Consider the following 21,971-nt stretch of genomic DNA (forward strand, 5'->3'; position numbering starts at 1 on the left):
ATTCAAATCACCACTTGTATGACAAAGTAGTGTATTAATACACCAAATCTGATGTATTAATACACCAAAACACTAAATCTTTTTCCTTTTTCCATAAAATAATTAGTACTTAAGGAACAAAGTAGAAATTGCTCTAAACTACTTTGTGTAGACAAATTCAAATACACTAGAAATTTTCTCATCATCAAATATATTTACCTCTCAGTTGCAGATCCTGCTAGAGTAACTACCATGACTACTACCTGGCTTTCATGAGTCAAATTCAATGTTGTCTATAAAACATTACAACTGTACATTATCATGTGCTTTTTTATATACACTACTTGACTTTGCTTTAATTCTCAGAGTAACAGAGTTTGTTATTGAGATTATAACACATTAATAGAGTATTATGAACCATGAAAAATCTATTTCATATGCATTATTTCTTCTAAAGCCCACAACAACAACTCCAGAGATGAATCTTAGTATTGAATTTTGGTATTCACAATAGATCAGAAATTGAAGCTAAGGTTGCTTAAATAATTTGTCAAAGACAGAAGTAGAATTAAAGAAAAAGATAGTAAAATATATAAATAAATAAGTAAATAAATAACACCACAACACCAACATCTACCCTTGTATTCAATTTGCCATATTAGAACTAATCTCAAAAAGCAGTATATACTTGAATATAACAATTAAAGCACAAGGAATAACAAAAACAAACACATAAATTGAATGTTATCAAAATGTAAAACTTATGTACTTAAAAAAAAAACCATCAAAAAAAGTGGAAAGATAATCCACAGGAGAAAAAAAAATTTCAAATAAATATCTGATAAGGGACTTGTATATAAAAGACCTCAAAAGTCAGTAATAAAAAGATGACCCAAATTTAAAATGAGCAAAGGACATGAATAGACATTTCTCCAAAGAAGAAGATGTACAACAAATAGCCCAATAAGTACATGAAATGACACTCAATATCATTAGGCATTAGGGAAATACAAATCAAAACCACAATGAGATTCCACTTCATACTAGTAGAATGGCTATAATAAAAAATAATAAGTCTGGCAAATATGTGAAGAAAATTCTAACCTACATGCACTGCTAGTGAGAAAGTAAAATGATGCAGATCCTGGCAAACAATTTTAAAATTCTTCAAAATAAGAAACAGAAAGTTTGCCTAAGAATTATCAACTCCACTCCTAGGTATATAAGAAAAGAAATGAAATGTGTGTATCCAAATATGATTTGTATGTTCATATAAAAACTCATAACCCCAATATTCATAGCAGTATTATTATTATTAGACAAAAATAGGAAAAGTCTAAATATCTATCAACTAGTGGATAAATAAAATGGATATTTCAACAAATAAAATATTATTTGGCAATAAAATGAATGATGAGCTAAGTGTAGTGACACACTCCTATAATCCCAGCTACTTGGGAGACTAAGACTGGTAAAGCTCCAAGTTCAAGGCCAGTCTGGGAAATTTAGAGTGACAAGACCCTGTCTCAAAGATAAAATTTAAAATGAGCTAGATGGTGTTGCTCAGTGGTACAGCACTAGCCCAGAATGCTTAAGGCCCTGAGTTCAATCCCCATCCCTGCAAAAAAGAAATGATGCACTGATACAAATTATAACAAGGATGACCCTGGAAAACATTACCCTAAGTGAAAGAAGCCAGTCATAAAAGAATACTTTATTCAATTCATATGAAGTTTTCAGCCTAGGGTAAGAGGTAGAGTGGGGGTAATAATTGCTAATGGATATGCAGTTTCTTTCTGGGGTGATTAAAGTGTTCTAAAGTTGGCTATCTTGGTGGTTAACACAATTCTGTGAACTTACTGAAAATTCCTTGAATCCTATACTTTAAGTCAGTAAATTGGCATGTGAATTGCATCCCAATAAAGCTATAATTAAGAATAACATCACAAAGAAATCAATTGTCAGTGTTGATTTTGGAATTTTTCTAAATGTTTCATTTGATACTTCTAGAACTGGTAAAAAAAATTCTCTTTACAGTGACTTTGACACTCTAAGTCCTTTAAAATATGGTAATGCTTATGTGGCTACTGGAAAAGATTTAATACTATGTACAAAGATCATAAGAAAATTTAAGAATTGGTGACATGCAACATGAGTTGTATAAGTTGTTTATTTCCTGACCCCCAGAAGCAAAGAACTTAACTTCTGTAACTATTGTGAATTGAGGGGTGAGGGTAGTAATGGTGATAGTATTCTCAAGAAAACAGGAACACGTACCATTGGCATTGAAGGCCACTTTGAACAGCCACACCTAATTCATCCATGACTTGGATTTAAGAGACTCAAGGAATTAATGAAGCAAAGAGCAATGCTACAGAAAAACCACCTGTCATGAAAGATAACAGAAGATACAACCTTATGATTTGTGTTCTCTTCTAGAAAAGAGTGTCTTTCCATGATTTGAGTTTGATTTTTAGTTTATTTGGGCATGAAGCCACTAACAAAAGCCACAAAACTGACTGTAGCTGGAACAACTGGCAAGACAGAATGATTAAATGCCCTATGAAATTGCTGCATCCTGTCTGAGTTTCAGGAGCTCTTTACTAACCAAGAAAGACAAGTGATACCATTGCTCTCTAATTTCTAATTTGTATTTCCATTGGCAATAAGAAACATATTTGAAACCAAGAAAATAAGGAAGGGAAATAGATTGGCCTTAAGATTTTACAGTAGAAATGCCACTGGGTAACTGGCAGGCATTTTTAAAAGCTTACAGAGGGAAACTTGTGTGACTGGCAGAACGTCACCACTGTTACTGTTGGTCACATTCTAGAGAACAGTTTCAAGCATCCCCAGTGGAAGCTGAAAAGGAAAAAAGGAACACAAGTTCCATCTGTCTTCTCCTGAGGTAGGAACAAAACATACTTCACATAAATGATAGAAGGATAGCTCCCACATGGTGCAGAGATTTAAACTTTGCTGGCATTTGCTTTATAATTACTCCATTTACTTGGCATTCCCTCCCTTTTTCTAGAACTCTAAATCCTTTATTGAGGCTCTTTGTCCATCTAACTTGTTCAGACACCATCACTAGGACCCAAAACAGACACTACTAGAGCTTCTCTGTCCTTTGGCAGAGAAAGACCCACATCTTTTTCAAGCTATAATTGCCATTCTGGAACTAACTCTGGATTGAAGCTACTTCATTTTTCTCTGCAATAGTGTTTTTCACACTGTGGAGATCATATAGCTTTGGGGGAGAAATGCTCTGAAAAGCTCTCGAAAGTGAAGTGAAGACAGGTATATGTGTTTGGCATGAGCCCGACAGGCAAAACACATGCTAGACTTTCTCATGACCTTCAACATCCAAGTGATTTAATGATCTCTTGCTCTGTGTTTTTTTGAAAAAATCACTATTAATTATGTACTTCATGATGCGTTCCATGCTGTACCTCAAAGCTGCTTTTTCCAAACTTAAAAACAAATTAAAAATAAGATAACTTGTTTGAAGATATTCATTTATTTACCTATTTTGCCTGATGATTAAAATAGTCTAATGGAGACTGAAAGCAACTTCAGAAATTATTTAAGATGAAGATGACCAAGAACTAATACTCCAAAGATAGCACTGGTACAGAGAATGCATCAGAAGACAAAGTTGATGGTTTTATAAATTTGGTTGTAATAAATATGGTCTCTCTAGGACTCTACTTGGAATCATCAAGCCAAATGACCCATCAGTCAATTCTGGAATTTTTCTCATTTGTCTTACTCTTCTCTTCCCCCAATTTGCTTATGCTCTCTGCTCTGTGATACTCTTGTATAACTGTAACCCAGGATTATTTTTCAGAAGGATTCAAGGAGCACCACAGCTTTGGATTCAGGCTTCTCAGCTATGGCTGATTTCCCAATCTTCCAGCTAAACATGGAATTAGGTTAGTGATTGCATTTTACAATCCTTTCTACATTCTGCTGTGATTATATCATTCTCTTGAAAAATTGCCAAGTATTGCAAATTGAAGGGTAAATTTAGCATCTTCTTTAATTTCTTCCCCTTTCAGGGAAAGGAAAGGAAGGATACATATGGACACATTGCTTGATTCCAAATTTAAGTTTCAGATCCCTGTTTCTGAGTTTGATGCAAGACTATACATTCATTATCTTAAAGTCTTGACATCACTGGGAAAGACACCAATGATAAAGCTCCCTGGAGTTGTGTGGGAGGAGAGCAGCAGTATTCTAATCCTTACCCAGTCTAATCCTTACCCATCCCTGCAGTGAATTCCAGAAAAAATCAAGATAGGAAGGGAATGGATACAAAAATTGGTTCATGGTTTACCATGGAAATGAAACTATTGCAAGAGCCTTACTTTAAATCCTCTTCATTTATTCTTTATGTCTTCTCTTAATACAAGCAATATATAGGTAAGTAAAGATCCACTTAAATAAAAACTAAATTGCTATATATTTCAAGAGCAAAACACATTAAGAATGACTGATTTGTTAATAGTTCTTAATAAGCAATCTAAGAATTTAAAATGGTCACCTTGACAATCAGGTAATTAAAAACACAAATCATAATACAAATTATGGTGGGTTAGTGAAAATCATTTTTATAGCCATTCAGGAGGGTTTTTTGACCTCAAAATGTCATGATCTCTTACTTCCATTTGTACTTTAGGAAAATGAACTTTAAAGGAAATGCTGAGCCAGATTCTCTTCCTTTTGAACTCTGCAGGAGCTCCCACTGGATAAAACCATTGATAATAAGGTGGTTCTTAATTTTTAAAAGGATTCTTCCATTGCCATCACCAGGCATGGCATTCTTTGGTTCAGTCAGGTCATACTAAAGAAAAATGGATAGCTTCCTTGAAATAAAACCTGACCTCTATTTCCAAGAAACCCCAGTGCATTTCAATGCATTGAAATAGTTCCATAGAAATTAATTAGGTGTAGGTGAGCCTCTCTTCAGCCTAGGTTTAACTTCCCTCCCATGTGCACCACTCTGTCCTATAATTCCTGCACCTGGGGCTCTTCCACAGATTATCTTATCTACCAATCCTCCATGCCCCCCGCCCACCGCAATAGACTATAAGCCCACAAGGAGTAACACCTCATAGATTCTCTCTCTCTCTCCCTCTCTCTCTCTCTCTCTCTCTCTCTCTCTCTCTCTCCAACACCCCCCACCTCCCGCCTCGGTATATCCCTTATACCTACCATAGAGCATGGTGCTTAACTGTCATTCAGTTCTTTTAAGTTTGGATTCATGTAACCAAAATACACTGTATACTAATTTACTTCCCTCATAAGATGGAAATCTTTTTATTTTTCAGTATTAGGAGGGAACACAGGGGCGCTTTACCACTGAGCTACATTCCCCAGCCCTTTTTATTTTTTTACTTTTGAGACAGAGTATCACTCAGTTGCCCAGGTTGGTTTCAAACTTATGATCCTCCTGCCTCAGCCTCCTGAATTGGTGTAATTACAAATGTGTACCAGCACAGTTGGCAAGACTATCACAGGTGTGATATTTATCTTCTTACCTCCATTGTCTTGTTCAGTGCTTTGTACAGATTAGAAACTGAATGAATTCATTTTTTAATTAATCCCACAAACATGATATTTGTTTGACCCATCTGAAAATTCTGATTGCAAATAGGGGTTTCTTAGCCATTACTCCTGATCGAAGGTATTAAAAGAAAAAAAAAGTTACAACATTTTTAAGTCTGAAGTAAATGTGATGTAAATGTGAGATGTCTCTACTTGGGTCAGGGACCATTCTTTGATAACATGTCCTCCCTTTTCATGAGTTATTAACTTAAAGTTCATAATCCTAACACTTCCCATCAAGATTCTTTAATTCTCAATAAAATGTTTTCATATGTAATACTCTTCATTATTAAAACATGATTCCTAATATTTGACCCTCATCCTATTATTAGTAGACATGGACCAAAATTTCACTTCACTCTTCTCAAGAGCAAATGACCCTCCTTGATAGTTTCTATATTATGTCACTTGACATTCTCTGGATTATCTTCATTTTATTTACATACCATTATAGATGAGATACATATAGTTTTAGAAGTTTCACAAATTACTGTAACCTGATATATGCATGGTACTCTACAGTTTCAAATTACTTCCTTATCCCATTCTGTTCCTGAAGACAGTTATTGATTGTTAAACATGGAACTGTTTCCCCACAAAACGTTCGTGTTCTAACCCATGTACCTCAGAATGTGACCTTATTTGGAGACAGGATCTTTACAGAGTAATCAAGTTAAAATAAGGCCATCAGAGTTGGCCCTAGTCACCACGACAGCTACTTTTATAAAAAGGGGAAATTAGGACATAGATATGGGCACACAGGGAAAACACCCTGTGAAGATGAAGGCAGAGGTCAGGGTGATGCCTCCACAAGTCAAAGAATGCTAAGGATTACCAGAGTCCCCTAATGCTAAGGGAAAGACCTGGAACAGACTCTCCCTCACAGCCCTCAGAAGTAACCACATCTGCCACCACCTTGGTCTCAGACCTCTAGTCTGCTGAACTGCAACACAACACATTTCTCTTGTTTAGGTCACCCAGTTTATGGAACTTTGTTATGGTGTATCCCTAGCAAGTACAATATATTGATCCTAAGCAACAGAGAAATTCCATGTAAGGACAATGCACACAGGGGATAATCTGAATATTTAAGATAATGTATGAAAAATGGTGAAATGAGACAGACCTCATTACCCTATGTACATGTATGATTACACGAATGGTATGAATCCACATCGTGCACAACCCATAGAAACAAAAAGATGTACCCCATTTGGGTACAATGAGTCAAAATGCAGCCTGTAAAAAAAGAAAAAAAGAATTTTAATGCTACCCTCACCCCCCCAAAAAAAGCTGGAGATGAAAATCAATGGCAAAGCAAAAGCTAACATGTGCAATTGGCAGGGGCCAATATGATCTCCATAATTCATAGAAAGTACAGGTATAGTTCATAGGAGAAGAGAATTAAAATGAGAGAAAAGAAGTACTTTCTTAGCGCCTAGACACAGAGTTGAGAAAGTGGTGATTACAAAAATACTGCTGTGGCTGATGCTAGTGTTTGCCATTTACTGAAGAGTTACTCTCTATTTGTTGTCACTTAGGCATGGAAAGACTTACAGAGGGTGACGGTCAATTTTGTGTCAACTGAGAGGTTATTTTTGGATGAGATTAACATCTAAATCAATGAATTCTGGGTAAAGCAAATTGCCTTCCCCAAAGTAGGTGGGCTTCACCCAATTTGTTGAAGGCCTAAAACAGACAAAAAGATTGGTCTCCCCAAGCAAGAAAGAATTCTACAGCAGACTGCCTCTGAACCCAAACCAAAACACTGGCTTTCCCAGTTCTCTAGTCTGACAGCTAACTCTGTAAATTTGGACTTGCCAGCATTCATAATCATGTGAGCTAATTCCTTATAATAGATCATATATATTGAAGTATGCATTTACTATTAGTTCTGTTTCTCTGGAGAACCTTGACTAATGTACAAAGCAAGCAATCAATGAATGTCAAACATCATCATAATATTAAACCATGTTGAGAATAACTTATCGCTTTAATGAGAATAACTGAGTATCAGAAAGATAACATAAAATTGCCTTAGATCACTTGTTAATAAGTCACAGAGTGAGGATTCCAGCCAAAAATCTATCTAATTCCAAAGTACATGCTACCTCCACAATATATCACTAAGAATTGATAGTGAGGATAGACCTGAAGTAGAATGTGATATAATTTTGAAAAGTAAAGATGGGTGAAATATGGGACTTACAGGAACAATCAATATAGAGAACAACTAGTTCAATGGTTTTCAAACTATTAGCCCCAAAACCAACCATTCCTCAAAGACACTTCAGGGAATTCACTTCACCCATTTTATTTGAAATACCAGTGTTTTAAATTTGTTTATTATTTTAAAATACAAATAAAAATATCACACATACTCAGATGCATGATATGACAATTTTAGCTCACTGGAGTCATCCAAACATTATCCTAAGCTTCCTGGTGAATCTGTGTCCTTTATACAGAAAAGTTTCCCAGACATCTCTTTGTATGCATTAAAACCTACTATGACCTTCATTGTTGATCTCTGCATTGCATAAGTAAGCATGTCACTGTACCACATGTGGGCCAAGTTCAGTTAACAGCCCATATTCCAGCACACCTGCTCACACAGGGCTCATCACTGCTTAACAGCTTTATACAACACCCAGACAATAGATAATAAGCTACAGATAACACCATGATGGTTTTATAACATCGTATCATGTTATACACTCTAAAGCGACATTGATCAAAAGACTCACCATCAATTTAATGCTCACTCTTTCAAAAAGAAACAGCACACGCAGTTTCTAGAAACTAACAGTACTACATACTTGTGCACACAATTATCGATCACTTTCTTCTTTGGTGTCATAATTAAAATCTTGGTCTAAGCCTTACATTCAGGTAAAAAAAAAATATTCTTCTGAATCATTCTTGGCCTTTCACATCTATGAATAGGGGGATAGTGACAAGCTGCATTCACAGCACCTTCACCTGTGGCACAGGCAGCATAATTTCAAGGCACAGGGAAGTGCTGAGTTTGAGCAACTTCTACTATAATTACCGTGCCTGGTATGCCAGACATACTTCAGACTAAATATTACTTCTTTCTCTCAAAACTACATCACAGAGTAACTCTTCTCAAAAAATATCAAGCAACAAACTAAATTTAAGTTAAAATTCAACTTTTTGAGGTTTAACCAATGCAAAAAAAAAATTCAACTGCAGTCATAGGAACATATATATATATATATATATATATATATATACACACACACACACACACACACACACACACACATACCTTTTATGTGTTACTAAGTTCCCATATTACAACTTATTCCTAGGCCTGTTGGCTGACAAGTTTGTTTTGTTTTTGTTTTTTTTAATACCAGTTGTGAAAGACACCTCAATCTCAGAAACATTACAACTATAAAAAACATAAATTAGTAGGACCAAGAAAATGGCCCATAAAATCACTTTAGAATAATTTTATTTTAGCCTATATTTTAAGGGAGAAGTTAACTATATGTCTGCATGTGTGAAATAGTTATTGTCTTTTGTGGCTACTTCTATTTATATTTCTATTTATATGTTCCAAGGAAGATTTCATTTGAGAACTGGGATTCACTAATAATAGTATTATTTTTCACACAAAAAAATTTGTACTAGGAGAATCCAATATTTGTCAAAACTCAAGGTGAAGAAACTTCTGCCAAGTGGCCCAGCCCCTTCCTTGAGCTCTAAGAAATAAAATAAGTAGAAAAGCAGATGACATAAATGATGAAGACTTGGGATCAGTGGTCATAATGTGACACCAGAGAAAGGTGGGTGATCTATGCAAGGCAATAACAGTGATTAAGGCGAAGGGCATGGCTCCGGCCCTTCCAAGAACTAAGCCTCATGTCTTATTTAAATAATATTATTTATGCATTTAAAAAATAATACACTTTATAAGAATAAATTTCAGAGACTAGAAGTTTTTTAAATCAAACCAAGTGAAATTATATAATTCATCAATACCATTTCAGGTTTGTGGGCAATATGATATACAGGTTCAGAACAGAGATGTGGATTTAGATCCATCTAAGTTCACATTCTGACTTCACAATAACTCGGTGAGCTTCTATTAACTCTTTAGCCTCTCTGAACCACATATTTCCTACATGTAGAATGTACCTAGAATTTCTCAAATAATTCAAATAATCCCTGGTTTGTAGAAGTGTGTAAGAAGTATTAGGAGGTAGTGGGAGGCAGAGCTGCAGGATTTGGGAACCACTTAAGAGAAAATATTCAATCCCTTGGCAAGTTGAACTATTTCCATTGTTAATTTACTGAAGAGTGGCTAACTTCACAACTTTCTTCCTTGGAATCTAAGATTGGTAAAGAGGAATACTGGGAGAGAAAGAAGGTTAATGGAACTGGGAGAAGATGGAAACAACTTCATACCCCACGTTTTATGGGTTGGTTTTTTTTCTTTTTCTTTTTCTTTCATTTTGTTTTTGGTAGAATCCTGGATACAGATTTTACCTCTCCCCAGATTTTGTTCTCAAGTCTGTTTTCTAATCTTTTATTAATGATCTAAGAAATGAAGATTCTAAAAACACATTAATAACTGATAATTATTTCATTTTTGCCTTTTTTGTTTTGTTTTAAAATGAAACCATGGATCAGAACCTTCTGGAAGCTTTTGTGAACTCTGTACCAAGTTTTGTTCTAGACTTCCCAAATCAAAAACATGAGGGATTGAGGCCTGAGTATATGAGCTTTTAAAAACATCTGACAACTTTTATTAATCATCATATCCCAATCATATCCCAGGATTTTTTTTTCAGGGGGCGGGGGACTTTGTCCCGGTTTTTAACTAGGGTCCATGTACCACCAGTATCAGAAGTGGTCAACGGGGAGGGAAAGGTTGTCATTCTTAAAGATGTAAATTCCTGGACTCTACTTTAAATATAGTAAGTAAAAATCTCTGGGATTAGGACCTAGACCTCTAGGGACTTATGCTATCAAGGTTGAGAAGCACTAGCTGGATTATCTAAATCCATTTTCTTAAGATACCTTACGACCTACTGGTTCCCATATTTTTGTAGGCAAAAAGAATTACCTGGAAAGTTGAAAATTTTTGAATAGATTCTGATTTAGTAGGAATAGAATAGAACTCAGGATTCTGCATATTTAATATAAAATTTATACCATATTATATATGTATTATACTTCATATTTATATAAACTATATAGATATTTAGTATACTTTTGAGCAGGTGATCAGCAGACCATAATTTGAGGAGCACTGAGCCAAAGGTATAGAAAATACTGTTAATTATGAAGTGAGAGCTCCTGATTTTAAGAACCTGAGCATTTACCTCTTTATCCCATTTCCAGTTAGATATCTCTTTCCACAAAATAACTAAATTTGGGGCAGATTTTCATCACTGAAGACTTGGTAGTTCATTGTTTATCTCTAATAATTTATACATGTCTACTAGCCCAGAATCTGACCCCACTCTACATTAGTGATGCAGTGTGAACCAGGAAAACACAAACATCTTTCTACTTCCCTTCATGGCAGAAGAAACAATGGAAACACCAAAGCCTTGCAAAAGTTTAAATAGTCTGCAAAGTTACTAGGTTAACACTTCAGTGAATCCAAAGACTGTGTCCAAGATTAAATCCAATATATATTTCTTAATGAAATGACCTTGTGTTTACATTTCATAAGAATTTATTTAAATTTTTCACAACACATCAAACAATTTTTATTGTCAAAAAATAACATTGGTGAGTTTGGAATAGCTTATTAAATGAAATGTACTTTACACAGTCAACAATTTTGTAAATCAAAAATTTTAGGTCCCCTTCAAAAAGTGGGCAGAGGTAAAATCTATATTTGAGTATGACAGGTTTTGTATTCCAAAGAGAAAAACTGAATTGTTAAAAAAAAAAATTTGATTGAAAACTCCAGCAGAAGCAGAATAAATAGAATGCCTAAGAAATTTTTATCTGTTTTTTAAGACTTCAAACCACTATATCCCTGGCAGGTATCAAGAGCTTAATATGTACTCTAAATAAATGCACACACACACATGCATGTGTGCATAAGCGAATGAATGAATAACTAAAAATCACATTTGTATTCTAAAGTAATTACTTTCACTTTAATGAGTTCATTTTATAGTGATTATCTTTCTGGCTAATAAAATTTCATTGCATGAAAATTTAGCTCTGGCATTACAGGGATTACTACCTCTGAGTTTCAATTTCAACAGTTTAATAATTTGATATAGTGAATATATTTTAAATCCCATTGTAGTTTTAAAAGACTTCTGTGAACTGAATTAAATAATTTATGTAAGTACTACCTAACTGTACTACTTTTGTTGGTTTAAGTTGGCTCCATAATCTAATTAATCCATGGGGGATTGATTTACTTTGTGTACTTTTGTTCACAGTGCATATATATTCATTGACTTTTATGGATAGAAGATATAAACCTATCAGGCATCAGATGTCAAATCTACCTTTGAACTGAAAAGTAGAAGTTCCTTTGGTAATAAGTATTTGGTCAACTTATATATTTTAAACAAAATGTAATCAGAGATCCAAGACTATTTTCAAATAACCATATTAGCTGGACTTGAGCCATACCTATAATTTCCTTTCTCATTTTAAAGAGATGTAGAGTGTTTGCCTAGGCCTCCACTCCCACACCAAGCCTTCTCCAAATGAATTTCTTCACTCAATACATACCATTTACCTTGTGGTCCAGATCAGCAAATCCAGATGTTCTCCTGGTTCTTCTCTCTCCTTCTCCTTTCACTGCTAATCAATTAACAAAACTATTGATTTTGCCTCCAACATGTCCTTCGGATCCATCATCCTTCTATCCCTACTGCCACTCTTCCAGGTAATCATTTATTTTGCTGAAATGGTCCTGTCGCTCCCCTTCCTAAAATTTGTGGCTTTTCCCTTACCATGATAAAGTTCAAACAAGCCTCTTATGCTAGAGTTTGAAGACCCATCACCCACAAATCTCTGTCACTCATTTTAGGAAGAATTCAGACACCTTCTCGGAATTCTTTTAAGTTGCCTTACTCACTCTGCCTGCCATTCCTACACGGGATCAGTTGGTTCTTCATTTAAATTTTCACTAACTCATCCCTACCCTCATCTGGATAACTCCTACTGAATAATCTCCTTCAGGTGTGATGCAAGAGACATTTCCTCCAACAAACCTTTGGCAAGCCTTAGTATGGATTAGGTACCCTTGCTGAGGGTTTCTATAAGCCCTTGAGATCCTGGTTCTCAGAGAATTTGTCACATGAAGACAACATCATTTTCTCTCCTATCCAACTCTCCCTTCTTAATGCCTTGTGGGGAATATAGAAGGTGGTAAATAAATGAATGAGAGCATCTTCCAGGTTTTCCAGACTCATGTGTACAAAGGAAGTATTGCTCTGACTCAGCTCCTTGGTTCAGGGCTGAAAGTCCTAACAGTCCTAGACAGCAAAAATCTTCAGATTATTTCCTTACATTATGAGCAAGGAATTAGCAAACAGATTGTCCCTCAAAGACGGAGCTATAAGGGTCACAAAGAAAATGCAGGAATAATAGCAGTAATATTAAAAATTTGCTCATAGTTCTGCTTCCTCTTCTTTTACCAAAATGATGCCACCATTGCACTGTTAAATGTCATCAGTCTGTAATATACATAGGTCTCTAGGGTTGGTCATGGAATCATTCTCACCACAAAAAAAAAAGATATTTATTAAACCATTCCATATGAGAGTCCCAAAATGGTTTGAATGCTACACTAAACAACTTGGAGAAGACCCTAGTATGCAGGACTTTACAATTTGAAATAGTTATTGATGTCAAAAGACAGTAATGAAGATGCTGCACGGAAAATAGCAAACTTGAAGAGTCTTACAACTTGGATACAGTTGTGAAAATCAGATCTTTCCGAGTTCTGTAAGGATATAATTCTCTACACCAAGCAGTCGAAAATTAAATTGAATTTTTGCAGGCTTCTTGTTAAAGGTACCCAAGCTTTTCACTGACACAAAGCTCAATAGTAAAGCTACTTGGTAATGCTGATTTCTCACTGAAACAACTATATGGTACACTCATTCTGAGAAACTAAAGAGAAACAACTGAAATAATAATGCTTTCTCTGTGATAATGCACTTGACATATTTATAAAGTAACCCATCTGTCAGTGTCCCCAAACAACCAAACCTCTATTAAAGTCTGTTTTCCCCTTTTGACCTCATTGCATTGTAGGGATTTTGATCCAGGGAAATGCCCTACACAAGATGCGTCAGGAATCACTGGATCAAAATGGCCAAAATTGCTGCTGAGTCAGAGATGTTTTTAAAGTCTTGACAAACAACATATAACTCCATGCTAAATGGTTAACACCCTTCCCTGATGGTTTGGCAATCCTATACTTACATTATAGCTCTATCGTACTGAAATTACAGGTTCTTGCTAAAGGACACTAACAATAATAATATATTTTATAGCAGTGTTCATTCAAGGACCTTCTAAAACAAGTTTCAACATTTATGTATTGAATATTATCACACTAAATCCTACTTCCTCCCGTAAAACATAAAGAACAACAACCAAAAAAACCCTGTAAAACCATGTTTTCCCTTATGTATCAACAGGCTCTGATGGATATTTTGATTGCCACACATCAAACATAAAATATTGATGAAGCAGTTAAGAAAAATAGATTCCACTCCTCTCTTTAGCAAGGAATTAAATATTAAAAACTAGTCAGGTAAAGTGGCACACACCAGTAATCCCAGGGCTCAGGAGGCTGAGGCAGGAGAATCACAAGTTCAAAACCAGCCTTAGCAACATAGGGAGGCCCTTAAGCCTATTGAATGAGACCCTGTCTCAAAATAAAAACTAAAAAACGGCTAAGAATTTGGCTCAGTGTCATGTCTCCCTGGGTTCGATCCCTGGTATGAAACAAAACAAAACTAACCTAGATTGTATGCTATGTGTTTTAAGTATATAAAATATTCGTTGGAATACATTTCAAACCAAGGGGTAATTGTTAAAACTTGTGAAATTAACTGAAAGAAACATTATATAACTACATATTTACATATAGATGCTTTTTACGTATACTTGTATATAATTAGACTATGTAGAAGAGGTGCTTTTAGAATTCTGAGAGCTAAGCCAAGCAATATTGACATGTATTCCAAGTTGAAAATTCTGAGCTGTATAATAACAATATGTCACCAAAGGGAAGATGGATAGAAAGAAATACTGAGGGACTAGTGTAGAGTCAATATTTGTCAGTGTTTGGGCAACATTGTTCAAGACAGAGGGGTCCCTATCCCAGAGATTGCCTCCTCCAATTCTTACTGGAGATAAATTCAAGAGAGGGTGTGGAAACTTGGAGCTGTTTGCACTGGAACGGCATCTGCCCACAGACTCAGTAGATGCATGATATTTAGGTCCTCTTGGTGTTTTACATCACAATACCAATTATCTGTCTGATATTGGCCTTTGTTTTATGATTTTTTTTATTTGAATAGCCTAACCCTTGTCAGAGAGGCAAACCTGAGATAATGCTTGACTATTGATCAGAACCAGACTAGATACTTGCTTGAGGAGCCAACTGATTTTCCTTGGCAATATTGTTATGAACACTCTCCAAAAATTTGCAAAAAGATTTATGACCCAGTCATAATTAGAGCTTTATTCATATATCATAAATGGAAATAAAATGCCAATATAAAATAATTATGACAGATGTTTTTACAATGTGCTTTAATTTATTTAACCAAAAAAGCTTGATCTGCTTCAAAATTATACTTTATGAATTTTTATACATTTATAAAATTATGCTTCCGTTGCTCAAAGCACTTGTATTTCCCTTCATTAAGAATTGTCTTTAAGGGGTTGGGGAGATAGCTCAGTCGGTAGAGTGCTTGCCTTGCAAGCACAAGGCCCTGGGTTTGATCCCCAGCACCCCAAAAAAAAAAAAAAAAAATTGTCTTTAAAGTTTTAAATACATTTTTGAAGGACTATATCTAAACTTAGGTAGTACTTGACTTAACAAAGTGAATTATGATTAAAATTTTAGTTTTGAGATATAGTCAAAAGTCTTGCAAAAACTAAACTAAGTGACTAGTCTGGGTAATATGATCTTTAATCTTACACAATCCATAAGATAATAATCATAAAGAAATGAAATTAATATATACTTATGAAAAGAAATTTGCATATTATTTTTAAAGGTAATTTCATAATAAAAGATGCAAAAAATATTTTAATCAAAGGCAGAATGCTTAGGAGCATCATCTTCACTGATAGTTTGAGCCACCACACCCTTTATGACATGTAAATTCTATTGTATTTGTTTTTAAATTTCTCATTGCTTTCTATTTAATAGTTACAAAAGTGTCTTAAATTATTTTACTATTATCCTGAATCTTATAATATGCGATTCTTTGTGAATTTCTACCTTAGATACTAACATTTTTTCACTCTTCGGTCTGATTTGAGATTTATCTGTAGAATTTATGGAAGCCCTGGTACCCAGTCTTTTAAGAGGCCCATTGCATTGGACACTTGGCTTCTGTGGGACTCCCACAGTTCAAGTACAGATCTAGACTTCTAGTAAGGACACCATAACCAAAATTCCAATTATATCATCCAAAATATGGTTTGATACATAGTATGACAACTAAACAGAATATGGGAAATTCAGGGAATGGGGAAAGAGAGAACAAACTGAATAAGTATATTAAAAGTTATAAGGAAATGTAAACTTGAAAAATGCTTAAAATCAGAAGACATAAACTCTGTTGGTAAACATTTATAAATTGATCCCACTTGGATATGAATCTGATTCTATGCAAGTATATCACCTCCAGTTTAGAAACCTCTTACTTCATAAATATTGTTTTCATAAAAGCTTCACCTTAATGAATTTATTTTCCATAATATTCATAAACTACTTGAGTTTATGTGATGAAATCTCTTTTATATTATGCATTATGACAGTTCTGATATCTTTCAAAATTTGTATTTGATGTAAAATCCTTGCAAAATTAAGAAAGTACTTAGATTTTTCTCAAACACTTTTGGTTTTCCAATGACAAAATCTAGATAATTAAATACTTAATATAATCTATACCCCAGACCATAGTAGTTTTATCCTTTTATGACTCTGAAATCAAAGGGATCATATTCAGAATGTTAAATTCTAAGGCACCGAAGAAGATATGGTATAAGCATATGACTTTTTTCCTAAATATCTAGTAAGACCATGTTAGATGAGATTTTTCCAAAATTTAATTCCCAAACAGGCTCATTCATTGCACATACAGACTGTTAGTCACAAAATTATACTCAACAGAGATGAATTGACCATCTTATACAAACAAAGCACATTGTACTATAAAGAATGTCAAAATGTAAAAGAAAAAAATGTAAAAAGAATGTCAAAATGTGGTAAATAATAACAATAATAGTATTACTAATAGCAGCTAACATTTACTGGGCTAAAAACTGGACATGTATTTTCTCAACAGATTAATCCCTGTCATAGATCCTATTAATCTTCAAGTTTTAAAGGTCAAGTCATACAAACACAGAGACATTAAGGGACTTGTCTCAAGTCACAAAGTTACAAAGCAGTAGATCTGGAATCTGAATCAAAACAATATGAATCCAAAGCCTTCCACCCTTGACCACTAAGCAATACTGCCTAGACCAATGCAGAAAATAAGTTTTTACCATTATAGTCCACAAGGAAGTTTATAATCACTGGTACTTTAGGTGATTGTCAATTCCTATAAATAGTAGGAACTTAACTTTTAAAAACACACCTATTCTTAGAGCAACTTATTATGAAATAGTTTAGAGAAATGAGTATGCTCTTAACAAATTTAGTAGTCATTATAATACATTTTCTTTCCAAATCAATTTAAAAGCATTTTCCTAACTATACTAAAATATATTAGATAATCTGCAAAAATTAAATTAAAAATACTTTGTAGATGACTAATTTTGAAGTCCTTTAATAATTAGAAGTAGCCATGGGAAGCAGGGTGCGTTGGTGCATGCCCGTAATCCCAATGGCTTGGGAGGCTGAGGCTGGAAGATTAAGAGTTCAAAGCCACCCTCAGCAATTTTGCAGGGCCCTAAGCAATTTAGCAAGACCCTGTCTCTCCATAATATATAAAAAAGGCTGGGGATGTAGCTCAATGGTTAAGCCCCCTGGGTTCAATCCCTGGTACCAAAAGAAAAGAAATAGCCATCGGGTATTATTCCTTCCCCTAAAAGCTGGATTTGACTGGCATTTCAGTTCCTCAAAGTGTTCTAATAAAAAGCCTATAAATTATGCCAATTAACATGCTGATTTTGTAAGAAGCAGGAAAATTGATTAACAGATAAGCCAGTTTTACAAACCAAGTAACAAAAGGCTCTGGAAATGTCAATAAAAAAAGGTAACTGCAAGCTTGGGGTGGTGGCACAAGCCTGCAATCCCAGCTACTCAGATGGCTGAGGCAGGAAGATCTTAAATTCAAGGCCAGTAGGGGCAACTTAGTCAGATTCTGTCTCAGAATAAAAGATAAGAAAGGTTTGGGAATGTAGTAGTAAAGAACCAATGGGCTCAATCCCCAGATGTGTATTGGTGGGGGGTGAAGAATAAGTAATTCCAAAGAGTAAAGTCCTTCTTTCCCATACACAGGGAGGAGCCTCCTTCAGTGGCCAATGGTCTCTCCTTAGCACCTGAGTTTCAGGCTTATTGTACATGCAGAGAATTGAACATTACAGAGGTGTGAAAGCTGAATCTCTCCCCACCACACACAACACAATAGATAGAGATATTTATAATATGTTTGATTTTTCTGATACTTTAGTAGGCTGATTCATTGGAGAATTATGAGTCAAGTACATGTCCCATAAGAACTGTACCTATTCATTCAACAAGTATAAGAAGAAAAAGATAGATGCAGTATCCAAAGAACACTTCAAATATGAAATGCTACATTTAATTACACTTTGCCTAAGACTCCGAACTTAAACTCTATTTTTAAAAACCTCATTAGATGAAGTTTGCAAGCTCTCATTGCACATTACATGCAAAGTAGGACAAGAGTACAATTTTTTAAATGCCAGTTGGGTATAATTTCAACATCTATATCCAGTGCTACACATTTCAATGACTGTTCTGATCTCCTTTAAAAGTCCATGGCTCATAGTATTCATGCTTAAGATAAATACTTCGACAGATTTGTTCTCATTCTTAAAAAGAAGAACAATGAAATTGTGGCAAGTACTTGTTAGTATCATAACAATAAAAACTTTAGGCATATAATTCCCACTATCTCTATCCAATTTTTTTCCCTTCCCAAAATTCAGCTAACAAATGTTTTCTGACCACCTATTACCTGTAGTAAGAGTGCCAAGAAGACAAATTTCCAAGGCGTGAAGGGGGGAAACAAAGAACCAAACTTAAGAATTTTTACTAACAACTTTATAAGTTTCTCAAAAAAAATAATAATAATAACAAATTAAATCAATTGCACCTTAGCATATTTGGGTCTTGGGAGTCTTACAGTGGCAAATAAATTTTGCTTTCTATTCAAACAATTGGCTTCAGTTTATTCTTTTCTTTCTTAATGCTATTTTATTCCACAAAATCCATGTTTTCTTTCAAAACAATGAATGATAGTGCATCTCTTTAAAAACTATTTCTTTTTCCCCAAAAACTCTGCCCATATTCACTCCCTCTTTCATTCATGGGCACGTGTCCTTCCAAAGATCCGCTGGACACCCTCTCACCTGAAAAAAAGTTTGGAGATGACGCTGGCCTTTTCCAGAGGCGACTTCTGCATGGTCTCTGGGGCACTGGGGACCCTGCCAGGGCAGGCTGGGCTCGAGCTCCTAATGCCAAACGCCCTACTTCTCTCGGTGCCTGCCGCTCACCCCTTTTTCTCTGACTTGCTGATGTCACTTGCTTTCAACTCCCGCTCACCCACCCCTATCCCACACACCTCCCCTTTCCTTTGGTTTCTTCCCCCGCCTCCACTGCCCAGGTTAAAAGCCGAGCGCAGCCTAGTCCAGCCCCAAATTTCTCCCGCGGCTTTCTCCACCCCCTCCGCACCCCGATCGCTCCTTCCTTCTGGCCTCCTTCCCTCCCGCCTGCCCCGTGCCTCCCTTTCCCGATTCTCCCAGTCTCCCTCCCTGGCGCGGTCCTTCCAGATTTGTGTCCCTACCGTCCAGTCCCAGCCCACCCCCAGGTGGGGTACAGTCGTAGTGCTCTCCAGGTCCAGTTCAGACACTCGAGGACAGGACTACCGGCTGGAGCAGAACCAGAGCCCCGAGGGAGCCTGCGGGACTCTCCTACGCACCAGGTTCTGCAGGACCCGGGACTCGCAGCCGCCAGCTTCCCGGAGTCTTCCTCCTCTTTCCTGAGATCCTAGCCTGGTTCGTGTTACATTTGCAAGGTGCATTTTGAAGAGGGAATGAAAATATGCCCCTCCTGTATCAAAATGCAGCCTTAGAGAGCTGGAAAGTTCTGCGGCAATGTCTGATGTGTTCACTTCTGCGCTTCCTTTGCGTGTCAGAGGGAAAAAACCAAGCTTTGTTAATTTCAGGCGTAGGTGAACTCCGAGAGTGGCAAAGACACCTTATAAGTCGTATTTGCATATTAAAAAAAAACTCCTGCAAGAGGTAAGAGGAGATATTTCTTTGCCCATTACCTGCCCAGGATTTGTTCGTGGTTTGTCGTAAGTACTTCAGCCGGGCTGTGTTTTTTAGGTGGCTTTGTGTGTCTTAGAGACAATGACAAGTGGACAGTGTGTAAACTAACCCGCCCTCCTATAGATTTCCTAGTCTTGGTCATCAAAACATCTTAACTAAAACGCTGAAAGGAATCCAGTCTTTGAAGCAAAGGTAGCATGTTCACTTTGACCTGACTCAGGGAAAATAAATAAGCTGTCTTGAACTCTCTGAGGGCATTTAGGCTATTTAGGCTTTCCTGGCAGACAGTCATATGGGTGCCTTCTTTCCAAGTTTTCAGTGTGAGGACTGTGTGCTTGGCTGCCTTTTTTTTTTTTTTTTTTTTTTTTTTTTAAAGAGACAGGCCTTTAATTCCCAAGCCCTATTGTGTAAAAGCAAATGTATATTGAGTTTGAATTGAAATTTTCAAACAGAAGTAAAAATTTTGGCCTGATTATTGCCTCAGCATCTAAAGGCAAGGATGTTTGACTCGAGAATTATCTTATTGTTGACTTGTCCTCACCCAAATATAGTACAAATAAAACATATATTTCATAACGATACAAAGAAGAGAACATTAATTTAAATAAATGTGTTCAGCGGGTTTTTATATATTTTATTTTTCATTGTCATCATTTTTTCCTTATCTTGAGTTTTAGAAACATCTGAATTTTATCATCTTAAATGTAATAGAAAAAGAGCAAAGATATAAAACAAATTGCATAAAGTTAGAGACCAGGAAAAAGCTTCAGTGTTTCTAACTCATAATCCCTTGCTTCGAATCCTGTGCCCACATTTTTCCTTCTCCAGTATGACAAAAATTGAGGCTCTATCTTCACTATTGACTTTTCCCAGGTATGTGATTGAACTCACTCCATCCACTCTCCACCCCCACTGTTTGCTTTATAACTGCTAGTGTGACCCATCAAATGTAATACACACATTTTGAAATCAATTGCTAATCAGTTCCTCTTTGTTATCAACAAGCATGCGACAATAAAGAGATTAAGAATTAAGTTCCAAAGATCGTAGAAGCTGACCCAGAACTATGACTCAAGGAGACCCCACATATTTGTCAAGTAATCTCAAGAATAAATAAAAGAGTGACAAGTTCTTACTGTTTGCCAGGCATCATTCATATAAACCTTAGGACAACCATATAAATATGGGTTATTATCCCCAGTTTTCAATTGAAGAAACATATAAGAGAAGTTAAGTAAATGACTACAATAGTAGAGTTAAGATTCAAACTCAGGTCTGACTCTAAACCATCTCTCCTATCAATGTGTAATTTACTTCTCCTCAAATAATCTTTTGTGTATTTATATACTGTCCCTTACATCTAGCCCATTCTTTCTGCCCATATTAGTTTCCTGAAATCAAAGGTTCTAGCCTGTTCAGCAACGAGACAGGAAAGCACGAATCTCAAGTCAATTAGCCACTAGAGTTACATATTTTTGACGAATGACATTTAATATTTCATTTTAAGCATGTACATACATGCATGCATAGCAAGACCCTAGATTTTTATCATAAAACATCACAAATCAAATTTGTTTTGGCATAAAAACACTTCACCATTCAGAACTTTAACTTTATTAGAAGACATGTCCAAATGAACTAATTGA

At 35.6% G+C, this 21,971-nt stretch overlaps 1 protein-coding gene across 3 annotated transcripts in view; it reads right to left on the minus strand.

Annotated features, from left to right (window-relative positions):
- Window positions 1–20,525, minus strand: part of Cftr (CF transmembrane conductance regulator) — a 155,688-nt gene extending 135,163 nt beyond the window's left edge. The window contains exon 1 of one of the 3 annotated variants that reach the window (XM_047562587.1): window positions 20,325–20,523. In XM_047562587.1, coding sequence (XP_047418543.1) covers window positions 20,325–20,467 — 143 coding nt within the window. In that variant the 5' untranslated portion in view covers window positions 20,468–20,523. Of the gene's footprint in view, window positions 1–19,404; window positions 19,586–20,324 lie in introns of those variants that run through there. The other 2 variants (XM_047562589.1, XM_047562590.1) reach the window with 2 other exon arrangements.
- Window positions 20,526–21,971: the final 1,446 nt, after the last annotated feature.

This window comes from Sciurus carolinensis, chromosome 8 (assembly GCF_902686445.1).
Source record: "Sciurus carolinensis chromosome 8, mSciCar1.2, whole genome shotgun sequence".
NCBI lineage: Eukaryota > Metazoa > Chordata > Mammalia > Rodentia > Sciuridae > Sciurus > Sciurus carolinensis.